Source organism: Oncorhynchus kisutch, linkage group LG14 (assembly GCF_002021735.2).
Source record: "Oncorhynchus kisutch isolate 150728-3 linkage group LG14, Okis_V2, whole genome shotgun sequence".
In the NCBI taxonomy this organism is placed as follows: Eukaryota; Metazoa; Chordata; class Actinopteri; order Salmoniformes; family Salmonidae; genus Oncorhynchus; species Oncorhynchus kisutch.
The window spans coordinates 26,853,805-26,876,853 of record NC_034187.2 but is presented as its reverse complement, the minus strand read 5'-3'; the positions used below and the strand labels follow the sequence as shown (position 1 = coordinate 26,876,853).

The window sequence follows — 23,049 nt, the reverse complement described above, 5'->3', positions numbered from 1 at the left end:
TCCACCAGAGCTGTTGCCAGAGAATTTAATGTTAATTTCTCTACTGTAGGCCACCTCCAATGTCATTGGAGAGAATGTCCAACCGGCTTCACAACCGCAGAGCACGTGTATGGCATTGTGTGGGTGAGCAGTTTGCAGATGTCAGTGTTAGAAACAGAGTGCCCCATGGTGGCGGTGGGGTTATGGGCAGGCATAAGCGTCAGACAACGAACAGAATTGCATTGTATCAATGGGAATTTGAATGCAGAGATGCCGTGACGAGTTCCTGAGGTCCATTGTCGTGCCACTCATCCGCCGCCATCACCTCATGTTTCTTCAGCATGACAACGCACGGCCACATATCGCAAGGGTCTGTACACAATTCCTGGAATCTGAAAATGTCCCACTTTTTCCATGGCCTGCATAACTCACCAGACATGTCACCCATTGAGCAGGTTTGGGATGCTCTGGATTGACCTGTAAGACAGTGTGTTCCAGTTCCCGCCAATATCCAGCAACTTCGACCCAGTAGGACAACATTCCACAGGCCACAATCAACAGCCTGATCAACTCTATGCAAAGGAGATGTGTCGCACTGCATGAGGCAAATGGTGGTCACACCAGATACTGACTGGTTCTGATCCACACCCCTACTTAAAACATGTTTTTTTTTTTTAAGATACAGCATGTGACCAATCTGTATTCCCATTCTCATATGAAATCCATAGATTAGAGCCTCATTTATTTATTTCAATTGGTGTAAAGTACTTAAGTAAAAATACTTTAAAGTCATTTTTTTGTGGATCTGTACTTCATATTTGACATCTTTTACTTTACTACATTCCTAAATAAAAGGATGCAATTTTTACACCATACATTTTCACTGGTCCAATTCACACACTTATCAAGAGAACGTCCCTGGTCATCCCCACTGTCTCTGATCTGGCGGAGTCACTAAACACACATGCTTTGTTCGTAAATGTGTTGGAGTGTACCCGTGGCTATCCGTAAATAAAATACAAAAATAAAATTGTGCTTACTGGTTTGCTTAATTTAAGGAACTTGAAATGATTCATACTTAAGTATATTTTACACAAGTAGTATTTACTGGGTGACTTTCACTTTTACTTGAGCCATTTTCTATGAAGGTATCTTTACTTTAACTCAAGTATGAGTTACGTACGGCAATTCTGCAGGATCAAATTTCTTGGAATAGAATTTCACTAGCGGCTGATGGCTGTATTGATGTCAGTGTATACACATCACAAAGCATAATGGAAAACATGCAGAATTGGGGAAAGGAAATGAGAGAAGCACATGGCAGGAAGTGAGAGGAGCATCACAAAGATCATGGATCACAAACTCATTATGACCATCCCGCTACATGAAATCTGGAGTCAGTCACTGCACACTCACTTTCAATTCACAGTTTTACTTTGCACTGGAATTTATGTAGTTATACTGTGTAACTGTATAAGTAAAGCAGATTTTAGCGCAGAATAGCAAGCAGAACTCAAGAACAGCCGTGGTAAAGTGCATAAAGTTCATTAGTCTTCCTGATATTCCTGAGAGAGGAATAGCTAATGGAGACAATTATTCAGGGCCAGAGTGCAGAAAGAGGGGAGAAATCAGTATGCAGCAGCATATGTATGAATCATGGAGTAATCTCACTGGTCGAGTATGGCAATAGCTGTTTGGGGATTAATCAAGTTTTCAATCTAGAGTGAAGCAGACTGGAAGCAGCGTCCGAACCTTGAGGGCTTTGCCAAGTTTCCCCTGAAGCATGGACTCGGTGGCCGCCAGAGCACACCTGTTTTTCACCCGAAGCTCCTGGTCAGTTTCAAAAGAAATACGACTTTCAGTTCAGCCTCAGGGAAAAGTATGCAGTGACCAACACAAACAATTCATATAGGGACGAACAGAGAACCATTAGCTAATACTATTTTCTACTCTCCTTTTCTGTACAGCTGTCCTATCCTGTTTCTGAGTGTAGGTTTAAAAGAAAATCCTCACTGCACTTTACCTGTAAACCAGTCTAAGGGTCAAGCGCAGCTTAACATGTGCTGCCCATCTAACGATTGAGTCTTTGAAAGGATCGGCCACTAAATTTTATCGGCAAAAACAAACAGTTAGTCACTTAGTAGAGGTCTTTGGGATAGACACTGAAAGAATCTGAAGGAGAGCTGCAGCTCACTGCCAAAAAAGTCAAATGTACCTAGATAGAAAAAGCCAAATCACGTTATACAGAGCTAGTCAACAAGGTAGCTCTCAAGTCTCTGTAAAACAAGGCTGTTGTTATACTGTGGACACAGAAATAGGGACTCCTTGTAAACATGGCCATGAACAGAGCCGAGTAGACTGACAGCCCTTAACTATGCTGTTTGATTGTGCATGGAATTTCAAATTAACAGGACTAAAATGTAAATGGTAGAGAAATTACTGACTTGAATCATTTCAAGTAGCTTAATTAATTTCATTCATAGTCTGCGACAAAATGCAATTTATCCACTTGGGAAAATGAGTAGAGTGAGATTATTCATTTGAAGCAGAGGTGCACAGGACTGCAGATGAATGGGTAGAGTGACATCACTGAGGGGTGTGGTTTAGGGCAGCAGTTCTCAAACCTCTCAGGGACCCCCCAGACATGTCACAATTTTGTTGTAGCCCTTTTCTAACTCATCGATTCACCTAGTCACGGTCTTAATAATTAGATGACAAGTTGAATCAGGTGTGTTAGCTCCAGAATAGTTTAAATAAATAGAACGGCTGGGGGGTCCCCGAGGAAGGGTTTGAGAACCCCTGGTTTAGCAGAGTATATACAGGATGAGGTCTGCAGATGTATGTCAGGGCTAGACTGGAGAGGTAGGTAGTGTGGGTGTGGGCTGGGGAAGCAGCAGGACAGGACACCTACGTTGTTCTTGCTCCTGTGCAGTTCCAGGGACTCCCTCAGCTTTGCCAGCTCTCCCTGGAGATCAGACACCTGCTTCTCCTTCTCTGCCAACCTGGAGGACAGAACACAACCACACATACATTACCAAGCATAACGCTGCTGGATAGCCCCATGCCAAGGGACACCTACTGTATACTGAAGGGAATTCTGTGAAGTATTGCTGTTACTCACACTGTCAGCAGTTCCGGGCTTGGGGCTTCTGTGTGGGTCAGCTAGAACAAGAAAAAAAGTTAATTACTTATCTTATTATTTTTCACCCTCTCCTATTCAGCCAATACAGATGACCAATGAACTGTTTCCACCTCTTCCCTCACCTGTTGCTGCTGTAACTCCTGCACCTTGTCGCTCACCTCCTTGGCCCTCGCCTCCAACTCACTCTGTAGGGTCTGGATCTCCTGGTCCTTAGCAGCAAGCCTGCAACAGAGTGTGTGTCAGTCTAATTTCTCAGGGTATAATGCAGTAATCGAGTAGGAAAGAGTAGAACAGTAGGCTTAAGGATAGTACAGTAGGCTTACTGTGTCTGTAGTTCTAGGAGCTGGTTTCTGGCACTGGTGGTGTCCTCCGTCTCCTTCTGTCTCAGCTGCTCCAGCCCCACCACCTGCTGCTCCAGAGACTGCAGGGACAACAAACACATGGTCACACAAAACACCCAGCAGGGAGACACAGTCTATAACCAAAACAGTAACATTGGGAAAAGTCTAAACACATGCCAATAAAGCACTTAACTTGAATGTTGAGAGAGAGAGACTATGAACACACCTCAATGGTCATCCCATTGCTGGAGTCACTCTCCTGTGCTGCCTGTAGGCTCTCCTCCATTGACTTAATCTGCTCATCTTTCTCTTGGATCCTTGAAACACAGAACAACAAAACTTAGCGAACACAGAACAAATTGACCATGAATATGGCAAGCTGTTTCATAGCAGTTGCTAAGGAAAAAGTGGTATTTTCATTGACTTACTTGCTCTGTAGTGCATCCACTATCGAATCGGACAATGTCTGAGAGTAGGAAAAGACAAGAGGGAGAATCCATGAGGGAACGGAGTTGAGACTATCAAAATAAAAAGAGACAGTAGATCCGTGTGGGGGGAAAAAGTGTGCATAACATACCTGTTCAGTAGTCTGAAGCTTTAAAACCTCTATCTCTTGTTTCAGAACCTCCTTCTCTTCTCTTACAGTCTGACAGAGAAAGCAATTTGATTTCAAACACTTCATCATCATTTTTGTTTACAAAATGCACGATCAAAACGGTGTTTATCTGGTGGGAATGATCAAGCTCATTCCTGAACCCTGCTCACCTTCAATTCCTCCTCCTTATTGGCCACCTCAATCAGCCCCATCTTCAGCAGGTCCTCCACAGTCTTGATGTTCTCCTCCCGCTCTTGGAAACTGTGTGTGTGTGTGTGTGTGCGTGCGTGCGGGGGGGGGGGGGGGTCAACAACACAAAGACAACACAAAGACATAGTGAGACACGGTCAATGTGAAGTAGAGCATTGTTTTCTGGTGTGGTCTTAATGCTCTCCGTTCTCACATACCTCCTCTGGAACTGATCCAAGGTCAGCTGAGAAGCAGTCTAGATGGGGAGAGAGGGTGTGTCAGAGTTATGCATACTGAGGAACTGGGAGATCACAGCAGGAGTTCCATCTAAGAAAACAGTCATGTTTCACTTCTGACCTGTTCAGAAATCTGAGCCTGCAGATTCTGGAGCTCTACCTTCAGTGACATGTTCTCATTGTGCATGGCCTGTGGAGGAGAGAGGAGGGTGAGGGCAGGAAGCCCAGATTCAACAACATTCATCTCACACAAAGGAGATATCACTATTCATTTGACAGTGTGCATGTAGGTCTACAGTAGTTTGATAATATCTTTATCCTAATGACCATTTTCAGCTAATTTACTTTGTTTTAATGAACAAAGGCAGCCCAGAGGGCTTATCATAGTTCTGTTTTATAACTGTACTAGCTACTATGCTTCACAAAGAAATAACTTCCATGTATAGTAAGCCCACAAATCAATCCAATGTACTGTGAGCAGCATTCCTACAGCTCAACACATTCCATCCGGTTAACAGACCGTATTTAACAGAGTAGGTGTAATAATGGGGGTTTAGACAGTATTACTGTAGGTACCTGCATGTTAGTTTCCCTGCTGGCACCACTGCTCCTCTCACCATTCAGGGAGTCCTCCAGACTCTTCCTCTGCAGCTCCTTCTCAGCCAGCCTGGACACAACCACACAGGGCAAGAGTCAGCAACACAACCCATATGACAGGGACAAGAGTCAGAGAGGACATTATAAGGAACAGACGGACATTCAAGGATCAGGCTACACAGATGTGCAAGTGGGCTGGGGAAACACTTACAGCTTCTGTAGCTCCTCAAAGTGGGATACAGTAGTGGCCTGAAAGAGGAGAGAAGACAGTGGTCACAACACACTCACATATACAGTACCAGTCAAAAAGGGTTAGACACACCTACTCATTCAAGGGTTTTTCTTGATCTTTTACTATTTTCTACATTGTAGAATAATAGTAAAGACATCAAATTATGAAATAACACATATGGAATCATGTAGTAACCAAAAAAGTGAAATAAATCCAAATATATTTTATATTTGGGATTCTTCAAAGTAGCCACCCTTTGCCTTGATGACAGCCTTGCACACTCTTGGCATTCTCTCAACCAGCTACATGAGGTAGTCACCTGGAATGTATTTCAATTAACAGGTGTGCCTTAAATAGTGGAATTACTTTCCTTCTTAATGCGTTTGAGCCAATCAAATGTGTTGTGACAAGGTAGGGGTGGTATACAGAAGATAGCCCTATTTGGTAAAAGACCAAGTCCATATTATGGCAAGAACAGCTCAAATAAGCAAAGAGAAACGACAGTCCATCATTACTTTAAGAGATGAAGTTCAGTCAATCTGGAAAATTTCAAGAACTTTGAACATTTCTTCAAGTGCAGTCGCAAAAACCATCAAGCGCTATGATGAAACTGGCTCTCATGAGGACCGCCACAGGAAAGGAAGACCCAGTTACCTCTGCTGCAGAGGATAAGTTAATCAGAGTTAACTGCACCTCAGATTGCAGCCCAAACAAATGCTTCAGAGAGAATTTAAGTAACAGACAGTCTCCTCTGAATAGTTGATGTTGAGTGAATCAGGCTTCCATGGTCAAATTGCTGCAAAGAAACCACTACTAAAAAGGACACCAATAAGAAAAAGAGACTGGCTTGGGCCACGAAACACAATCAATGTCCAAATGTGAGATTTTTGGTTACAACTGCCGTGTCTTCGTGAGACGCAGAGTAGGTGAACGGGTGATCTCCGCATGTGTGGTTCCCACCGAGAAGTATGGAGGAGGTGTGATGTAGGGTGCTTTGCTGGTGACCCTGTTGGGGATTTATTTAGAATTCAAGGCACACTTACCCAGCATGGCTACCACAGTATTCTGCAGTGATATGCCATTATAGTTTAGTGGGACTATAATTTGTTTTTCAACAGGACAATTACCCAAAACACACCTCCAGGCTGTGTAAGGGCTATTTGACCAAGAAGGAGAGTGATGGAGTTCTGCATCAGATGACCTGGCCTCCACAATCACCTGACCTCAACCCAAATGAGATAGTTTGGGATGAGTTGGACTGCAGAGTGAAGGAAAAGCAGCCAACAAGTGCTCAGCATATGTGGGAACTACTTCAAGACGGTTGGAAATGCATTCCTCATGAAGCTGGTTGAGAGAATGCCAAGAGTGTGCAAAGCTGTCATCAAGGCAAAGGGTGGCTACTTTGAAGAATCTCAAATATATTTTGATTTGTTTAGCACTTTTTTAGTTACTACATGATTCCATTTGTGTTATTTCATAGTTCTGACGTCGTCACCATTATTCTACAATGTAGAAAATGGTAAAAATAAAGAAAAACCCTTGAATGAGTAGGTGTCCCCAAACTTTGACTGGTACTGTACATATAAACATATGAACTCTTGTTGATGAACTAAAGGGTGAAACATACCTGTGAGCTCAACTGGTTCTGCAGAGTCTCAATCTTGGTCTGAAGGCCACTGTTTTCCCTCAGGAGATCCTGTCAGGATTAAAAGGATGTTATGTTGAGTGCATACCAGAATATGAAAAATATCAATACAAAAATACTTCAAATATTTGGCCCATCTCAGTCTCTCAACTAAAACTGTTCCCCTTTAACTACTTCTCTCCCTCATTTCCCAAATGGTCTGAATGTGAAGTCCTGTTTATACCTGGCACAATAACTATAACTTCCAAGTTTAACTGTCAACCACTGGTGAATGTAAACACTAGGGAATGTGTTATTGTTATACACATCACATCTGTCATTACAACAATTAGGGCTGTGTTCCCCTACCTGGACCTGCGCTGAGTTGTCAGCCAGGCTGTGCTGGGACACCTCCAGCAGCTGCATCACCTTCTGCTCCACCTGGTCCTTGGACACTATGGTGTCGGTCAGGCTGCTGTGCAGCGTCTGGATCTCCTTGTTCTTGTTGCTCATTTCGGTCTCCACCGCCAGCAGCTGGCTCTGCAGCTCTGAGAGAGGAGACACCAGACCCAGTCATATCACCTTCGTCACATGTAACATTTGTTACATATTGGCAATGAGTCGTGCATTAGTTTGCGTTTCAGAGGTCTGTTTATAGAATCTCTGAGCACCTTCTTTAGCAGCATGAAGTTTCTCCCTCTCTGCGTTGACATTGTGGAGGTAGTTCTGGAGCTCGTCCCAGCGGCGCTTAGCTTCCTGCAGTTGAGCCTGGTGATCACAGGACAACACTTGGCACTTTAACAGTGAACATACACTGACAACCTCTCAGAATCCATCTCACTGTACTGTGGTTATGAACACAGGAAAGGCCGACCTGGGTGTCTGTTGCAGGGAAGCAGTGTTCATACTGAGCACAAAGCCTCAAACAGACCCACTTCCTGAGCTAACACAATCCTCCACTTCCCTGTTCTATTACACATCACACGCCCCCCCCCCCCCTTAGGAAGGGCGGACACAGGCCCTCCCATGGTTACAGTGAGAAACCCAAAACAGTCCAGTCCAGGTCTGACCACGAAGGAGAGATTCCTTTGTGTTTAATCTCTGAGGCAGCCGAGTGAACTATGGGCTGAATAAATAACTAAATTAGATGACCGTGTGAGTCATTTGCCCCTCCCCTGACAAACCACATACCTCCAGCTGAGACACATTCTGCTTGTAGTTGACCTCCAGCGACTTCCTCTGGTGCTCCTCCTGCTGCAGCTTGTTGTTGTTCTCCGTCAGCTCTTTCATCAGACCAGAGTACTCAGAGCGCAGCTGGTTCAGCTCCGACGACTGCCTGCCATGCACACCACAACCACTATTATAACCCACACACTCATCCATGCCGTGCCTCAAAGGCAACTAGTATTCTTACAGTGCAATACAATACCTATCAAAGAACTTAACATCTTTATAATCTAGAAAAAGATAGCTGGGAGGTGGCACTCACTTGCTCTCCATCTGGTTGGTGGCAGAGCTGACTGCATCTCTCAGGATGCCGTTCTCCTGCTGCAGCCTGGCGATCTGACCCTCCAGCTGCTCCCTCAGCTTCTGGAACTACACAACATTGGTAGTCAGTACGACCAAACATACAGTATCATACAGAAACACTCGTCTATACTGCCTCAGGACTGATGTTGGAGTATAAAGCATGACAGTAAAAAGTGACGGTAGTTGAGGTTTGGCCTGTTTAAGTAAAGGTATCAGTGTGGTGGATGGTGGTCACCTTCATCTGTATGCCCTGGAGCTCTCCCTGGGATTTAGCCTGCATGACATTCAGCTCCTTCTCCAGCGCCCCACGCTGGTCCCTCAGAACAGCCTCCGCCCTCACAGTCTTCTGCTTCTCCTGCTGCAGCTCCTAACAGCGGACAGGGCAGAAATGGCAGCGGATCAGTACTGGAATGAGGTAATACAGGTAATAAACCAGTGATGTAGTCAATGGATATATATTTTGGTACCGGTATGGTCGGGTTAAGGTCATCTTATGAATATGTATAGGTGCACCTTGCTGAGCTGCTGGACCTTGTCCTTGGCGATGGAGGCCTCCTCCTGCAGAATGGTGAGGAGCCTCTCTCTCTCCAGGGATGAGGGGTCAGCCTTAGCTGCAGACTTCTGCCAAGCGTCCAGGGCAGACGGGTTCTTCTCTTTAAGCACAGTGACCACACTGACAGCCTCTGCCTGTGACAGGGCCAGACTTCCCAGGCCCAAAAGCAGCTCCTTCAGCTTCACCTCAGAGTTCTCTACAAATACACACACATAAAGGCATAGGATGAACTATGATGTGTTATACAAGTGTTGCATGGCAGCGGAGTGGAATAGAATGATGCAGTTTAAATAGATTTATCAAATGTAATTGTTCATATGTCAGGTTTAAACATGATATAGTAGCTATATATTGGAGTGTAGGTTTCTCACCTTTATCCATCTCATTCTTCTGTTTCTTGACACTTCCCTTGGAGGGCGCATCACCATGGTGGTTAGCAGGACCTGCAGAGTCAGGCTGGATATCATCCACTTGGGCTGAGGGATACCGAAACACATTGTCATTTTTGGGCCAGACGAGACACACAAATTGAGAGTGGGCCCAAGGATTTCATAAATATAAATATTTTTAAAAAGGCAGAGTACGATTTTTTTGCTTTCTGCTAGTAGCTTCGAACAATGTCTGAACCTGCTCTGACTTTGATTAACCTGCAGTATCAGTAGATCTACATCCTCCTTACCATGCTCAGTCTTCTGCTTCTTGGCAGAGTTCTTCTTCTTGCTACTGGTTGAGGTGGCTGTGGGGGCCGCTCCATCCTGGGCTTTGGTTTCCACCGGCACAGGAACCTCCTTTTTGACTGGAGCTGGAGCTTTATCCACCTTAATCTCTTCTTCCACTAGACAGGAACCAACACGAGGACAATTAGGCTTTAGAGATGGAGGAAAAAAGGATGCCATTATGATGGCCTTGTGATCCATTTGTGTATAAGGTCCTGCTCACTACTCATACTGGGCTTTAAATAATCTGATTTGATTCGGGGAGGACACTAACAAGTGGCCTCGGGGAAGGCGCTAGCCCCGTCTGCAGACACAGGCAAGCGCATAGTGAACCACATCCTCTTATCCTATGAAAGTCACCCTGGCCTTCTACTCACCAGCCTCTGTCTTCTGCTTCTTCTTCTTCTTGCCAGAGGACTGGAGGGGGGTCTGAGCCTGGGCTGGGGGCTGAGGGTCAGGCTGGGGTATGGGGGGACTGGGTTTAGCCACTGGGGCAGGGGGCTCTGCTTTGTGGCCAGCTTGCTTGGAGCCATTCACCGAAGGCATCTCAGCAGGAGGAGCAGCTGCAGCGGCAGCTGCCTTTGCGGCTTTCTTCTCCTTCTTCCTCTCCCTCACCCCTGCAGGGGCCTCGGCTGGCGCTGCCACGGGGGCAGAAACAGGGGTGGGTGGAGCCACAGGGACAGGCTCCTCCTCCTCCTCCTCCGCAGTGGAGCTGCTCACAGCGTCAGCCACGTCAAAGTCCCGCAGGTCTTCCTCAGACTCTCCTCCTTCCCCTCTACTACTGCTCTCTTTCTTCTTGCTCTTTTTCTTATCGTTCTTCTTGCGGGTTTCTGGTTTGGAGGGTGGCAGCTTGAGGTCTCGTTTCTGCCTGGCCAGCACCTCGTCATAGGAGGTCTCCTTCATGAAGAGCCAGAAGAAGAGGAAGATGAGGGCGATGACCAGGGAGGGGGCCAGGATCACCAGGTACTGAGAGTCATAGATGTCCAGCGCCATTCTGAAGAGAGAGCAAGAATAAGTCTTTGGTATCATGCACGTCATATGCACATAACCAACTTTCAACATAGCCAAGAAATCAAATAAATACAAATGGTGCATAGCTGCAAATATTGAACAGCTGATCAGTTCATGCCCAAATGTCCTATATCGCTTTGTTGACACATATTTTAGATTTTAAAAAGTTGGTTTAATTCCAAACCTCAAGCCCAGCCAGACACTGGCACAGCCCCATCCCATGCCAGAGCAGCCCAGTGAAAGGGAAATGGGCAAACGTGAAATGGGGCGGATGGTAGTCTCTAGGTTAGAGCACTGGGGCCAGTAACCGAAAGGTCGCTGGTTTGAATACTGGACCCGACGAGGTGAAAAATCTGTTACCCTGCCCTTGAGCAAGGCACTTAACCTAGTTCCGGGGGCACTGTACAATGGTGACCCCACTCCCTGCGGGTGTCTCAATGAGGGTTGGGATAGGCAAAAACACACATTTGCGCACACACACACACGTGTATAACAGGACATATATAATCACGCCCCAAAATTATTATTTAAACCGCTTTGGATACTTCCAGACAGCCTGATATGAATGCCAGGAGGCATTCCACCTCGCTCCCAGTGCCTCCCTGATGGTGACACGTCCTCAATACTTTATGGGTTTGATGTACTACAGCAGAAAACCTAATGCCTTTTCCCACACCGCATGAATTGATTTGTAATAAATATAACTCAATTACTTTTTCTAGAGGTTGTCTGCTGAATGAGAGAACCAGCCCTGTGCAGTGAGAATGTATGTGTGTGAGTGTACGAGGGGGTGATAGTGTGCGTCCTCCCTCACTCGTCTCTGTGATATGATCCCATTAGACTACACTGTCCCGGCCCACAGCCTACCTTCTTTACACACACACACACACACACACACACACACACACACACACACACACACACACAAGCCAGCCAAATAGAAAAAGTAGCCAGCCAAGTGCCCTGGGGGTTCTGCCAGGGTTATTTAAAAACTTAAATATTACATTTAGATGTATTCAGACCCTTTACCCAGTACTTTGTTGAAGCACCTCTGGCAGCGATTACAGCCTTGAGTCTTCTTGGGTATGATGCTACAAGCTTGGCACACCTGTATTTGGGGAGTTTCTCCCATTCTTCCCTGCAGATCCGCTAAAGCTCGGTCAGGTTGAATGACACCTCCCTGCACAGCTATTTTCAGGTCTCTCCAGAGATGTTTGATCGGGTTCAAGTCCGCGCTCTGGCTGGGCCACTCAAGGACATTCAGAGACTTGTCTCGATAGGCACTCCTGCGTTGTCTTTGCTGTGTGCTTAGGGTCGTTGTCCTGTTGGAAGGTGAACCTCCACCCCAGTCTGAGGTCCTGAGTGCTCCAGGCATTTCATCAAGGATCTCTGTACTTTGCTCCTTTCATCTTTGCCTTGATCCTGACTAGTCTCCAAGTCCCTGCCATTGAAAAACATCCCCACAGTATGGTGCTGTGGTCCGAGTCTTTTGGCAAACTCCAAGCGGGTTGCCATGTGCCCTTTACTGAGTAGTGGCTTCCATCTGGCTTCCATCAAGGCCCTTCTCCCCCGATTGCTCAGTTTGGCCAGGCAACCAGCTCTAGGAAGTGTCTTGGTGGTTCCAAGACACTATGATCTTGGGGACCATCAATACTGCAGAAATGTTTTGGTACGCTTCCCCAGATATGTGCCTCGACACAATCCTGTCTCGGAGCTCTATGGACAATTCCTTCGACCTCACGGCTTAATTTTTGCTCTGACATGCATTGTCAACTGTGGGACATTATATAGACAGGTGTGTGCATTTCCAAAGCATGTCTAATCAATTGAATTTACCACAGGTGTCAAGTTGCAGAAACATCAAGGATGCTCAATGGAAACGGGATGCACCGGAGCTCAATTTCGAGTCTCATAGCAAAGGGTCTGAATACTTATGCAAATAAGGTATCCGTTTTATATTTTTAATACATTTGCTAACTTCTAAAAACCTGTTTTTGCTTTGTCATTATGGGGTATTGTGAGTATTTTTATTTAATCCATTTTAGATTAAGGCTGTAACGTAACAAAATGTGAGATTATATATCACACTCTCAGTAAAAAAAGAAGGCAAGTGGCATTTAAGATGAATTTATTGAAACCTAATGTCAAATGATTATATTACGGAATACAATTTTCAAAAATGCAGTACCCTCAATGGCATAGCGTTGCTTTGTTAATTTAGAAGAAAAGCTGCTGTTATTTCCAGAGCCCTTATCACAGTCAAGACATCTATTTCATAGTTTAAAAAAACATGTAATATAAAAAGAGAATAAAATAGAACTGAATATTTTTCGAAAGAAAGTTGTCTGGAACAGTTCTTAAAAAGTGATCATTCAAACCGGGCTCAATTTGGCAAGTTGAAATCATTTTTTCCAGGGTTACCAACCAAAAGCTCTCTTTTTGATATACAGGCTTTAGATTTAGTTTATTCAACCTTGTTTTTAGAGGTTTCTAACAATTCCACATTGAACACTGCATGGGGATGAATTACGGCCACGACATCCGTTTGGTAAGTAGGCCTACACTTAAATATGCTCAGTCTTTATCAAACTAATGTTTTCACCTATTTTCAGTGTGGAACCTATATGTTTAGGGGGGGGTTATAGCATAGGCTAACCAATTTTTTTTTTTTTTTTTTTAAATACAAGTAGTTTGCAAAGTAGCCCAAGAGGAAAATAGACAGGACACACTTATTCCAAAACTGCAGCTCGTTGTTGGAACACGTTCCTACTTCAAAATCAACCAATTTGTGATAAAACTTATCATTTTGCAAGGAATGTAGCTTGTGTATCCCATCAGTTATGCCAGCACCAAACCACCCTGCATCCCATCGCTGGCTTGCATCTGAAGCTAAGCAGGGTTGGTCTTGGTCAGTCCCTGGATGACAGACAAGATGCTGCTGGAAGTGGTGACGGAGGGCCAGTAGGAGGCACTCTTTCCTCTGGTCTAAAAATATATATCCCAATGCCCCAGGACATTGCCTTGTGTAGGGTGTCGTCTTTCAGGCGAGACGTTAAATGGGTGTCCTGACTCTCTGTGGTCACTAAAGAGCCCATGGCACTTATCGTAAGAGTAGGGATGTTAGCCAGGACACCGGGGTTAAATTCCCAATCTGGCACTCATACCATCACAGTCACCTAATCATCCCCAGCTTACAATTGGCTCATTCATCCCTTCTGTAACTATTCCCCAGGTCGTTGCTGTAAATGAGAATATGTTCTCAGTCAACTTACCTGGTAAAAATAAAAGGGATAAAAAAAAAGTTAGATTTATTTATGTAGGCCTAACGGGAGCGTGTGTGTGCACTCAGCACGTGTAGGGAGCAGTCGGAACGTGAATGAGACACGGAGGAGGAAGGGAATTGAGGTAAAAAAAAAATCAATAAAATGCTTGGCTTCTTGTTTGTTTTGCCCCACATGTACAAATGGAACACTAGAGTCCAAGCAAGCTGTAAGACAAAATTTCACTTGACCATTTGGGCAGCCACGAAGCACAGTTTTTACAGTATTTGAACAAATAAAATCGCTGGTTAAAGATAGCGCATAAACGTCTGTTCAAGTACTCGATTACTGATGCCCATCCCTAGTCTTAAAGGGACGGAATGAGGCCCTTGATCTACTTCCCCAGACTCAGATGAACTTGTGGATACCATTTTTATGTCTCTGCATGCAGTTTGAAGGAAAATGCTAACTAGTGTTAGCGCAATGTCTGGAAGTCTATGGGTATCTGCTAGCAGTCGTTGCACTAACGCTAGTTAACATTGGCTCACAAAACTACCTCCAACTTCCTTCCTGCTTGACACAGAGCCATAAAAATGGTATCCACAAGTTCATCGTACTCTAGGGAAGTAGATAAAGGGCCTCATTGACAAAATCCCATAGTATCCCTTTAAGCATTCGATGTGGCACAGTGTGGAAATTATATTAAAAGTGCAGGAAATGCAGAAAACAATTGCTTGGAGTTGGATTGAACAGTATAAATGGAAAATCACTTTTAAATGACAACTCGGCAAAAAAAGAAGTCCCTTTTTCAGGACCCTGTCTTTCAAAGATTATTCGTAAAAATCTAAATAACTTCACAGATCTTCATTGTAAAGGGTTTAAACACGGTTTCCCATGCTTGTTCAATGAACCATAAACAATTAATGAAAATGCACCTGTGGAATGGTCATTAAGAAACTAACAGCTTACAGACGGTAGGCAATTAAGGTCACAGTTATGAAAACTTAAGACACTAAAGAAGTCTTTCTACTGACTGAAAAACACCAAAAGAAAGATGCCCAGGGTCCCTGCTCATTTGCGTGAACATGCCTTAGGCATACTGCAAGGAGGCATGAGGACTGCAGATGTGCCCAGGGCAATAAATTGCAATGTCCGTACAGCGAGGCGCCTAAGACGACGCTACAGGGAGACAGGACGGACAGCTGATCGTCCTCGCAGTGGCAGACCACATGTAACAACACCTGCACAGGATCGGTACAGCCGAACATCACACCTGCAGGACAGGTACAGGATGGCAACAACTGCCCGAGTTACACCAGGAACGCACAATCCCTCCATCAGTGCTCAGACTGTCCGTAATAGGCTGAGAGAGGCTGGACTGAGGGCTTGTAGGCCTGTTGTAAGGCAGGTCCTCACCAGACATCACCGGCATTAATGTCGCCTATGGGCCCAAACCCACCGTTGCTGGACCAGACAGGTCTGGTAAAAAGTGCTCTTCACTGACGAGTTGCCGGTTTGTCTCACCAGGGGTGATGGTCGGATTCACGTTTATCGTTGAAGGAATGAGCGTCATACCGAGGCCTATACTCTGGAGCAGGATCGATTTGGAGGTGGAGGGTCCGTCATGGTCTGGGGCGGTGTGTCACTGCATCCTCGGACTGAGCTTGTTGTCATTGCAGGCAATCTCAACGCTGTGTGTTACAGGGAAGACATCCTCCTCCCTCATGTGGTACCCTTCCTGCAGGCTCATCCTGACAGGACCCTCCAGCATGACAATGCCACCAGCCATACTGCTCGTTCTGTGGGTGATTTCCTGCAAGACAGGAATGTCAGTGTTCTGCCATGGCCAGTGAAGAGCCCGGATCTCAATCCCATTGAGCATGTCTGGGACTTGTTGGATCGGAGGGTGAGGGCTAGGGCCATTCCCCCCCAGAAATGTCTGGGAACTTGCAGGTGCCTTGTTGGAAGAGTTGGGTAACATCTCACAGCAAGAACTGGCAAATCTGGTGCAGTCCGTGAAGAGGAGATGAGCGAGAAAGATAACATTGTGTCAGTGGATAGCTGGGTGTTCGCAGTTTTGCTTCCGCAACAGAGCGGGGCAGCCATTGTCTCTCCCCCTCCTATTGAGAAAGCGACAGTCCCGGTTGATATATTATCAATTATATATTTTAAAAACAACCTGAGGATTGATTATAAAAAACGTTTGACATGTTTTTGTGGACATTACGGATACTATTTGGAATTTCCGTTTGCGATGTTGTGACCGCTCGAGCCTGTGGATTTCTGAACATAACGCGCCAAACAAATGGAGGTATTTTGGATAGAAAAATTATCTTTATGGAACATTTGTGTAACTGGGAGTCTCGTGAGTGCAAACATCCGAAGAGCAAAGGTAAGCGATTTAATCTATTGCTTTTCTGACTTTCGTGACCAATCTACTTGGCTGCTAGGTGTTTGTAATATTTTGTCTACTGAGAGAGATGTTCTTACATAAACGCTTGTTATGCTTTCGCCGAAAAGCTGTATTGAAATCTGACAATGCAGTTGGATTAACAACAAGCTAAACTGTGTTTTGCTATATCGCACTTGTGATTTCATGAAAATGAAATATGTTTAGTAATTTAATTTGAATTTGGCGCGCTGCAAATCAGCGGGTGTTGATGAAAATGATCCCGCTAACGGGATGGGTGTGTCAAGAAGTTAGATTGCACACCGGTGGAATTTAACTAATTATATGACTTCTGAAGGTAATTGGTTGCATCAGATCTTATTTAGGGGCTTCATCGCAACGGGGGTGAATACATATGCCACTTATCCGTTTTTTTCATTTCACTTCACTTCACCAATTTGGAATATTTTGTGCATGTTCATTACATGAAATCCAAATAAAAATCTATTACAATTACAGGTTGTAATGCAACAACTCCCGAGATTAGGCTGGTGTAACGATGTGATGTGAAATGGTTAGCTAGTTAGCGGGGTGCGCGCTAATTGCGTTTCAAACGTCACTCGCTCTGAGACTTGGAGTAGTTGTTCCCCTTGCTCTGCATGGGTAACGCTGCTTCGAGGGTGGCTGTTGTCGTTGTGTTCCTGGTTTGAGCGAGCAGAGGTACTGAAACTATACTATTACACTGGCAATACTAAAGTGCCTATAAGAACATCCAATAGTCAAAAGGTATATGAAATACAAATGGTAGAGAGAAATAGTCCTATAATAACTACAACCTAAAACTTCTTACCTGGGTATATTGAAGACTCATGTTAAATGGAACCACCAGCTTTCATATGTTCTGACTTAAGCTTTATTACATGGCACATATTGAACTTTTACTTTCTTCTCCACCACTTTGTTTTTACATTATTTAAACCAAATTGAACATGTTTCATTATTTATTTGAGGCTAAATAGATTTTATTGATGCATTATATTAAGTTTAAATAAGTGTTCATTCAGTATTGTTGTAATTGTCATTATTACAAATTTAAAAAAATTAAAAGTCAGATTAAATCGGTATCTGCTTTTTTTGTCCTCCAATAATTGGTATCGGAGTTGAAAAATCATAATCGGCCGACCCTCTAGTTGAGACTGGTGTTTTGCGGTTACTATTTAAATGAAGACGGCAATTTGAGGACTTGTGAGGCATCGGTTTCTCAAACTAGACTTTCTCATTTCTCAGAACAAGAATAGACTGATGAGTTTCAAAAGTAAGTTTTGTTTCAGGCCATTTTGAGCCTGTAATCGAACCCACAAATGCTGACGCTCCAAATACTCAACTAGTCTAAAGAAGGCCAGTTTTATTGCTTCTTTAATCAGAACAGTTTTCAGCTGTGCTTACATAAATTTCAAAAGGGTTTTCTAATGATCAGTTAGCCTTTTAAGATGATAAACTTGGATTAGCTAACAACATTCCATTGGAACATAGCAGTGATGGTTGCTGATAATTGGCCTCTGTACACCTATGTAGATATTCAATAAAAAAACTGCTGTTTCCAACTACAATAGTCCTTTACAACATTAACAATGTCTGCACTGCATTTCTGATCAATTTGATGCATTTTTTATTTATTTTAAAATCACATTTCTTTCAAAAACAAGGTCATTTCTATGTGACCCCAAACTTTGAACAGTAGTGTGTGTGTGTGTATATATATATATATATATAAGATATATTTTAAATAACAGTTCCCAAATGTGGCAAGTGAATTAAGCATGATGATGCCTTAACTTCTTACAGATCATTGGAACGCTAGTGTCTCACCTCGACAACATCCGGTGAAATTGCAGAGCACGAAATTCAAATGACAGAAATCGTAATATTAAACATTCATGAAAATACAATTGTCATACATCATTTAAAAGCTTAACTTCTTGTTAATCCAGCCGCGGTGTCAGATTTCAAAAAGGTTTTATGGCGAAAGCACACCATGCGATTATCCGAGGACAGCGCCCGCACACAAAAGCATTACAAGTTTTCCAACCAAGCAGAGGCGTCGCGAAAGACAGAAATAGCGAAAAAATAAATCACTTACCTTTGAAAGTCATCTGGTTGCAATCACAAGGGTCCCAGCTACATAACAAATGGTCCTTTTGTTCGATAAAGTCCTTCTTTATATCCCCAAGAAATCAGTTTCATTGGCGCGCTAGACTTTGTAATCCACCGGTTTCCCTCGTTCAAAATGCATAAAAATGAATACCTAAGTTACCAATAAACTTCTTCCAAACATATCAAACAACGTTCCTAATCAATCCTCAGGTAACCTAATATGTAAATAAACGATCAAATTTAAGACGGAGAATACCGGAGACCATTACCGGAGATAAATAACCGAAGTACGCGCACTCACCGGAACACGCAACAAACACTACAGAAAAAAATGGGAGCCACTTACTAAAACTACAAATTCTAGCTCATTCTTCAAAAAACGAGCCTGAAACTCTTTCTAAAAACTGTTGACATCTAGTGGAAGCCCTAGGAACTGCAATCTGGGAAGTCTTCCTTTTATGCTCCCATTGACAGCCATAGTAATCAAGGGTGAGCTGAAATAAAAACTAAATCTGGATGGATTGTCCTCTGGTTTTAGTTCTATTATACTCAAACATTATTTTAACAGTTTTCGAAAACTTTAGAGTGTTTTCTATCCAATACTACCAATTACATGCATATCCTAGCTTCTGGGCCTAAGTAACAGGCAATTTACTTTGGGCACCTCATTCATCCAAATTTCTGAATACTGCTCCCTAGCCCGAAGAAGTGAAGAATGTCTCTATTCAGCTGGCGCCTAGCCGAGAACCGAAAGAGTGTGCTTGCACACTCCCTTAAAAAAAGACTGTAGCTTGGAAAATGAGAACAGCCGTTTGTCCATTTAGAGACGCCGTAGCCAGTCCGAATTAATCGGAGAACAAAAAAAAAAAAAAAAAACGTCATATAATTTTACATCCAACTCAGATGTTTGGTACTTTGTTTCTCAAAATGTGCATGAAAATGAGTAGTCTCATTGAATGACAAACACTTTATTGAAGAATCCCTACTGTTGACCAATCACCGACAAGTATACTCTGGCTACAGACTTCAGCTTGCTTCTAGAAAAAAAAATGTGTTGCCCGAACAGTCAAAAAAAATAATAATAATAATAAAAAATAAAATAAAAATTACGGAAGTCCAAAACTACATAATATATGCACAAACTCTTCCAAACATGCAGATGCTTCCCAGTGACAAAATCCAACCCTGTTTGTCGTGCACGGCATTGAGGTACCACATAGTGCGGGCAGCATTTTAGCCATATACTTTTGTGCTAGCTGTCTAGTCTGTTTTATAAATGTGCAACATTGAGCATAAAAATACATTTATATAAGGAATTGGCATCTCGTTTTCATTCTGAGAAATAAGGCCAGTTGATTTTAACATCTAAACAAGTTATGGTGCTCAAACAGTTGGAGATGGACAGGAGGGTGTATTCATAATAATTCATAGTTCTACCTTGTTAGCAAGCGTATAGATCCAAGTTGGCTAGACTTGAAATATAAAAAAGATTAGCTGGCTACTCACTAGCAGGTGTGCTTGAGATGGTTTATGAGACCTGTTTATATTATTTTCTTTAACGCCTGCTATAATAAATTTAGTCATTATTCGTGAATGTGCATTACGCATGGTTCTGGTTGAATTTGTAAGAAAAAAAGGGAATTTTCATAGACGGACTTGGAAGCCAGATCAGCAATTTGCACACAAAAAAAATGGTTTATCAAATAAATGTGGGTTGAAGGCTTATATTCAGCTTAGGTATAAATTTAGCAAGCTCCGAATTCATTAGATCATTCACGACTGTTTGAAATGCAGTGTCTTGACCTTTAAATTGTGCAATAATGCAGATTTACAGAAAAGACGTTGAGCGAGAGAGAACTATCATGAATCGCCCATAGGATTTAAAAAGAATAATAATTAAAAATCAGCTTTTTAGGCCATGTAGCCCAGCCTTAATACTACACAACAAGAATGAGGAAGTGATTTGCTGTTTGGGGCAAGTTTCTCCAAAACAAGTGAAACCACAAAAAAAGAAAAAAAGGTGTCCGGACCCTTCTATACCATGCCATTTACATTTAAATGCATTTTTTCTGCCAGTCTCAATCCGAAAAATCTGTAACAGAATGACTGCAATTGAAGAAATCATAGTAGTCACAAGCCACAGTTGGGTCCCCTGCTACTGTCCTCCCTTCCACTGGCATGTTTAGCTAAACTCCTTTTTTTTCTGTCTGGTGGTCAACGCAAGAGTGTGAAAATTCTCTTTCTATTTATTTTAATTTTATTTTACCCCTTTTTCTCCCCAATTTCATGGTATCCAATAGTTTTTTAGTAGCTACCATCTTGTCTCATCGCTACAACTCCCGTACGGGCTCGGGAGAGACGAAGGTTGAAAGTCATGCGTCCTCCGATACACAACCCAACCAAGCCCACTACTTCTTAACACAGCGCGCATCCAATCCGGAAGCCAGCCGCACCAATGTGTCGAAGGAAACACTGTGCACCTGGCAACCTTGGTTAGCGTGCACTGCGCCCGGCCCGCCACAGGAGTCGCTGGTACGCGATGAGACAAGGATATCCCTGCCGGCCAAGCCCTCCCTAAACCAGACGACGATAGGCCAATTGTGCGTCAACCCACAGACCTCCCGGTCGCGGCAGAGCCTGGGCGCGAACAAAGGGTCTCTGGTGGCACAGCTGAGGCTGCAGTACAGCACCCTTAACCACTGCGCCACCCGGGAGGCCCTGAAATTCTCTTTCTTTCAACCAGCATCCTCACCCACTGAACACCGGACATTCATGGATGTTGAAAAGTAGTTGAAATTTGTTAAGTACGCCCTGGCCTTTATTTCAATGTCCACAGATGTAGATTTTTGGTCTGAACCAATAATAGTTCATGTTTCACAAGTTCGGACAGCATAGTACTGTGTCCAGAAGAGCAGTGGTTCTAGGACATCTGGGGGTACTTGGCCTATCCACAAGGGGTACTTGAGAAGACTTGAGAGACCATAAGCTTACTGGTAAAATGCACACGAGTGGGCTTTCTGGGCAGAGAACAATTCAGTTGGTGGTAACAGTAACTGAAAAAGGTTGAGAACCATTGCAGTAGAGCACACTAAAGTAATGTACAGTGTAATATACTGTCTTGACTATACTCTACTGCACTGTACTCTATTGAGCTGTCCAAACAGGCATATATGATTGAATAAATTGTGTTTTTGTTAAAATAGCCTGGGTGTCAAATAATACCCAAATATGCAAAGGAGGATATTGCATATTGTACCTATTCAGGACACATCATCATAAAGAGAACGACATTCATATCCATAATTACGCATTTCTGTGTAGTACAGATAAGGGACCCATTGTCATTGTTACAGGGTGTTGATCCACTCAACTTACTGTAGTTGAATAACCAAAATAGATTTATTTTCTACCCCAAAGTCACATTTGGAGTAGATATTTAACAGAGCTTTTGGAAAACTTGGTCACAAACAGTCAGATTGTATCATTCTGTTACCAAACTCCACATCAGCATTGTTCCAAGTAAATGTGTTTTTGGAAAATGTTCAGTCTAAATTCCATGAATTTGCCCATATTCAAACCCCATAATGGTTAATGTACCAGTTTCTAGTTGATCAGAAGAGCAAATATTGGCCCAAGGTTTTTTGCCACATCTCTTTGTTGAATAAGATTTGCTTATCTGTTGAGTAAAATGAGCTTATTGGATACCTCATTTGAAAGTACTTAATCCATATTGGACATGATACCAGCAGTAAAAGCAACTAGAGGCTTTCAAGGCTAACAATATGAACCAAAGTTGCTCAATAACAAGAGATGGGAGTAAAAGGGCATGATTGTCCTATGCCCAATGTATTCAAAATGTGAATTCTTCCATTGAGAACAAGGTCACAGACACACAAAGAAACCATAATATATATAGGTGCAAAAGCCAACACTGATTAGCAATGGGCTGGGCCACAAACCCTTTCAGGGCCAAACCGGAGCAGCCAACGTAACATTTATTTCACCAGGAAACACCCTAGGCGGGACAACTGGAGCTGTGAAAGTAAACACCTCTTAAGCAGAAAAGAACACTAAGGCAGTGTGGACAGGATGGGTGGGGTAAATCGCATCATGCTTGCCTGCTTGCTTTCAGCCCTAGCTATGCTTTAGACTGGAGGGTGAAAAAGTTTCCCATTACAACAGGAGCCATGTCCCAGCATGGAAATGAGCCCGGAAGACAAAGCCCTCTCGGGCCATTGGCTCTCCGGAATCCAGCCACTGGCTAGCTGGAGCTCCTGTTTTAGCATGGGCAGACATGGCAGCCTCTGTGTCAGGAACCCTTTATAAACTATCAGTCCTCAAGGAGAGAAAACAGAACATGACAAACCAGCCTTTAAGGGCACACTACACCTGACCTGTATCTGTAATATGTGTCAGTAATACGTGTTCAGAAATAACAGCAGTAAACTTGTTTTTAGTCTGCTAATGTTTCAGTAGGATATATTCTTGAACAGGCCAAAAC

The 23,049-nt window shown here is 43.4% G+C and overlaps 1 protein-coding gene across 1 annotated transcript in view; it reads right to left on the bottom strand.

Moving 5' to 3' along the window:
* Positions 1-23,049, bottom strand: part of LOC109904078 (kinectin) — a 32,921-nt gene that overhangs the window by 6,494 nt on the left and 3,378 nt on the right. The window contains exons 2-23 of the mRNA XM_020501189.2: positions 10,112-10,728; positions 9,698-9,853; positions 9,390-9,494; positions 8,979-9,214; positions 8,701-8,832; positions 8,425-8,531; positions 8,127-8,271; positions 7,607-7,703; positions 7,305-7,483; positions 6,939-7,007; positions 5,291-5,328; positions 5,059-5,149; positions 4,604-4,672; positions 4,465-4,502; positions 4,228-4,318; positions 4,040-4,108; positions 3,891-3,928; positions 3,689-3,779; positions 3,445-3,542; positions 3,244-3,343; positions 3,101-3,141; positions 2,891-2,981 (exon numbers count right to left, since the gene is read on the bottom strand). Of these exons, the coding sequence (XP_020356778.1) occupies positions 2,891-2,981; positions 3,101-3,141; positions 3,244-3,343; positions 3,445-3,542; positions 3,689-3,779; positions 3,891-3,928; positions 4,040-4,108; positions 4,228-4,318; positions 4,465-4,502; positions 4,604-4,672; positions 5,059-5,149; positions 5,291-5,328; positions 6,939-7,007; positions 7,305-7,483; positions 7,607-7,703; positions 8,127-8,271; positions 8,425-8,531; positions 8,701-8,832; positions 8,979-9,214; positions 9,390-9,494; positions 9,698-9,853; positions 10,112-10,727 (2,697 nt within the window). The 5' untranslated portion in view covers position 10,728. The remainder of the gene's footprint in view (positions 1-2,890; positions 2,982-3,100; positions 3,142-3,243; positions 3,344-3,444; positions 3,543-3,688; positions 3,780-3,890; positions 3,929-4,039; positions 4,109-4,227; positions 4,319-4,464; positions 4,503-4,603; positions 4,673-5,058; positions 5,150-5,290; positions 5,329-6,938; positions 7,008-7,304; positions 7,484-7,606; positions 7,704-8,126; positions 8,272-8,424; positions 8,532-8,700; positions 8,833-8,978; positions 9,215-9,389; positions 9,495-9,697; positions 9,854-10,111; positions 10,729-23,049) is intronic.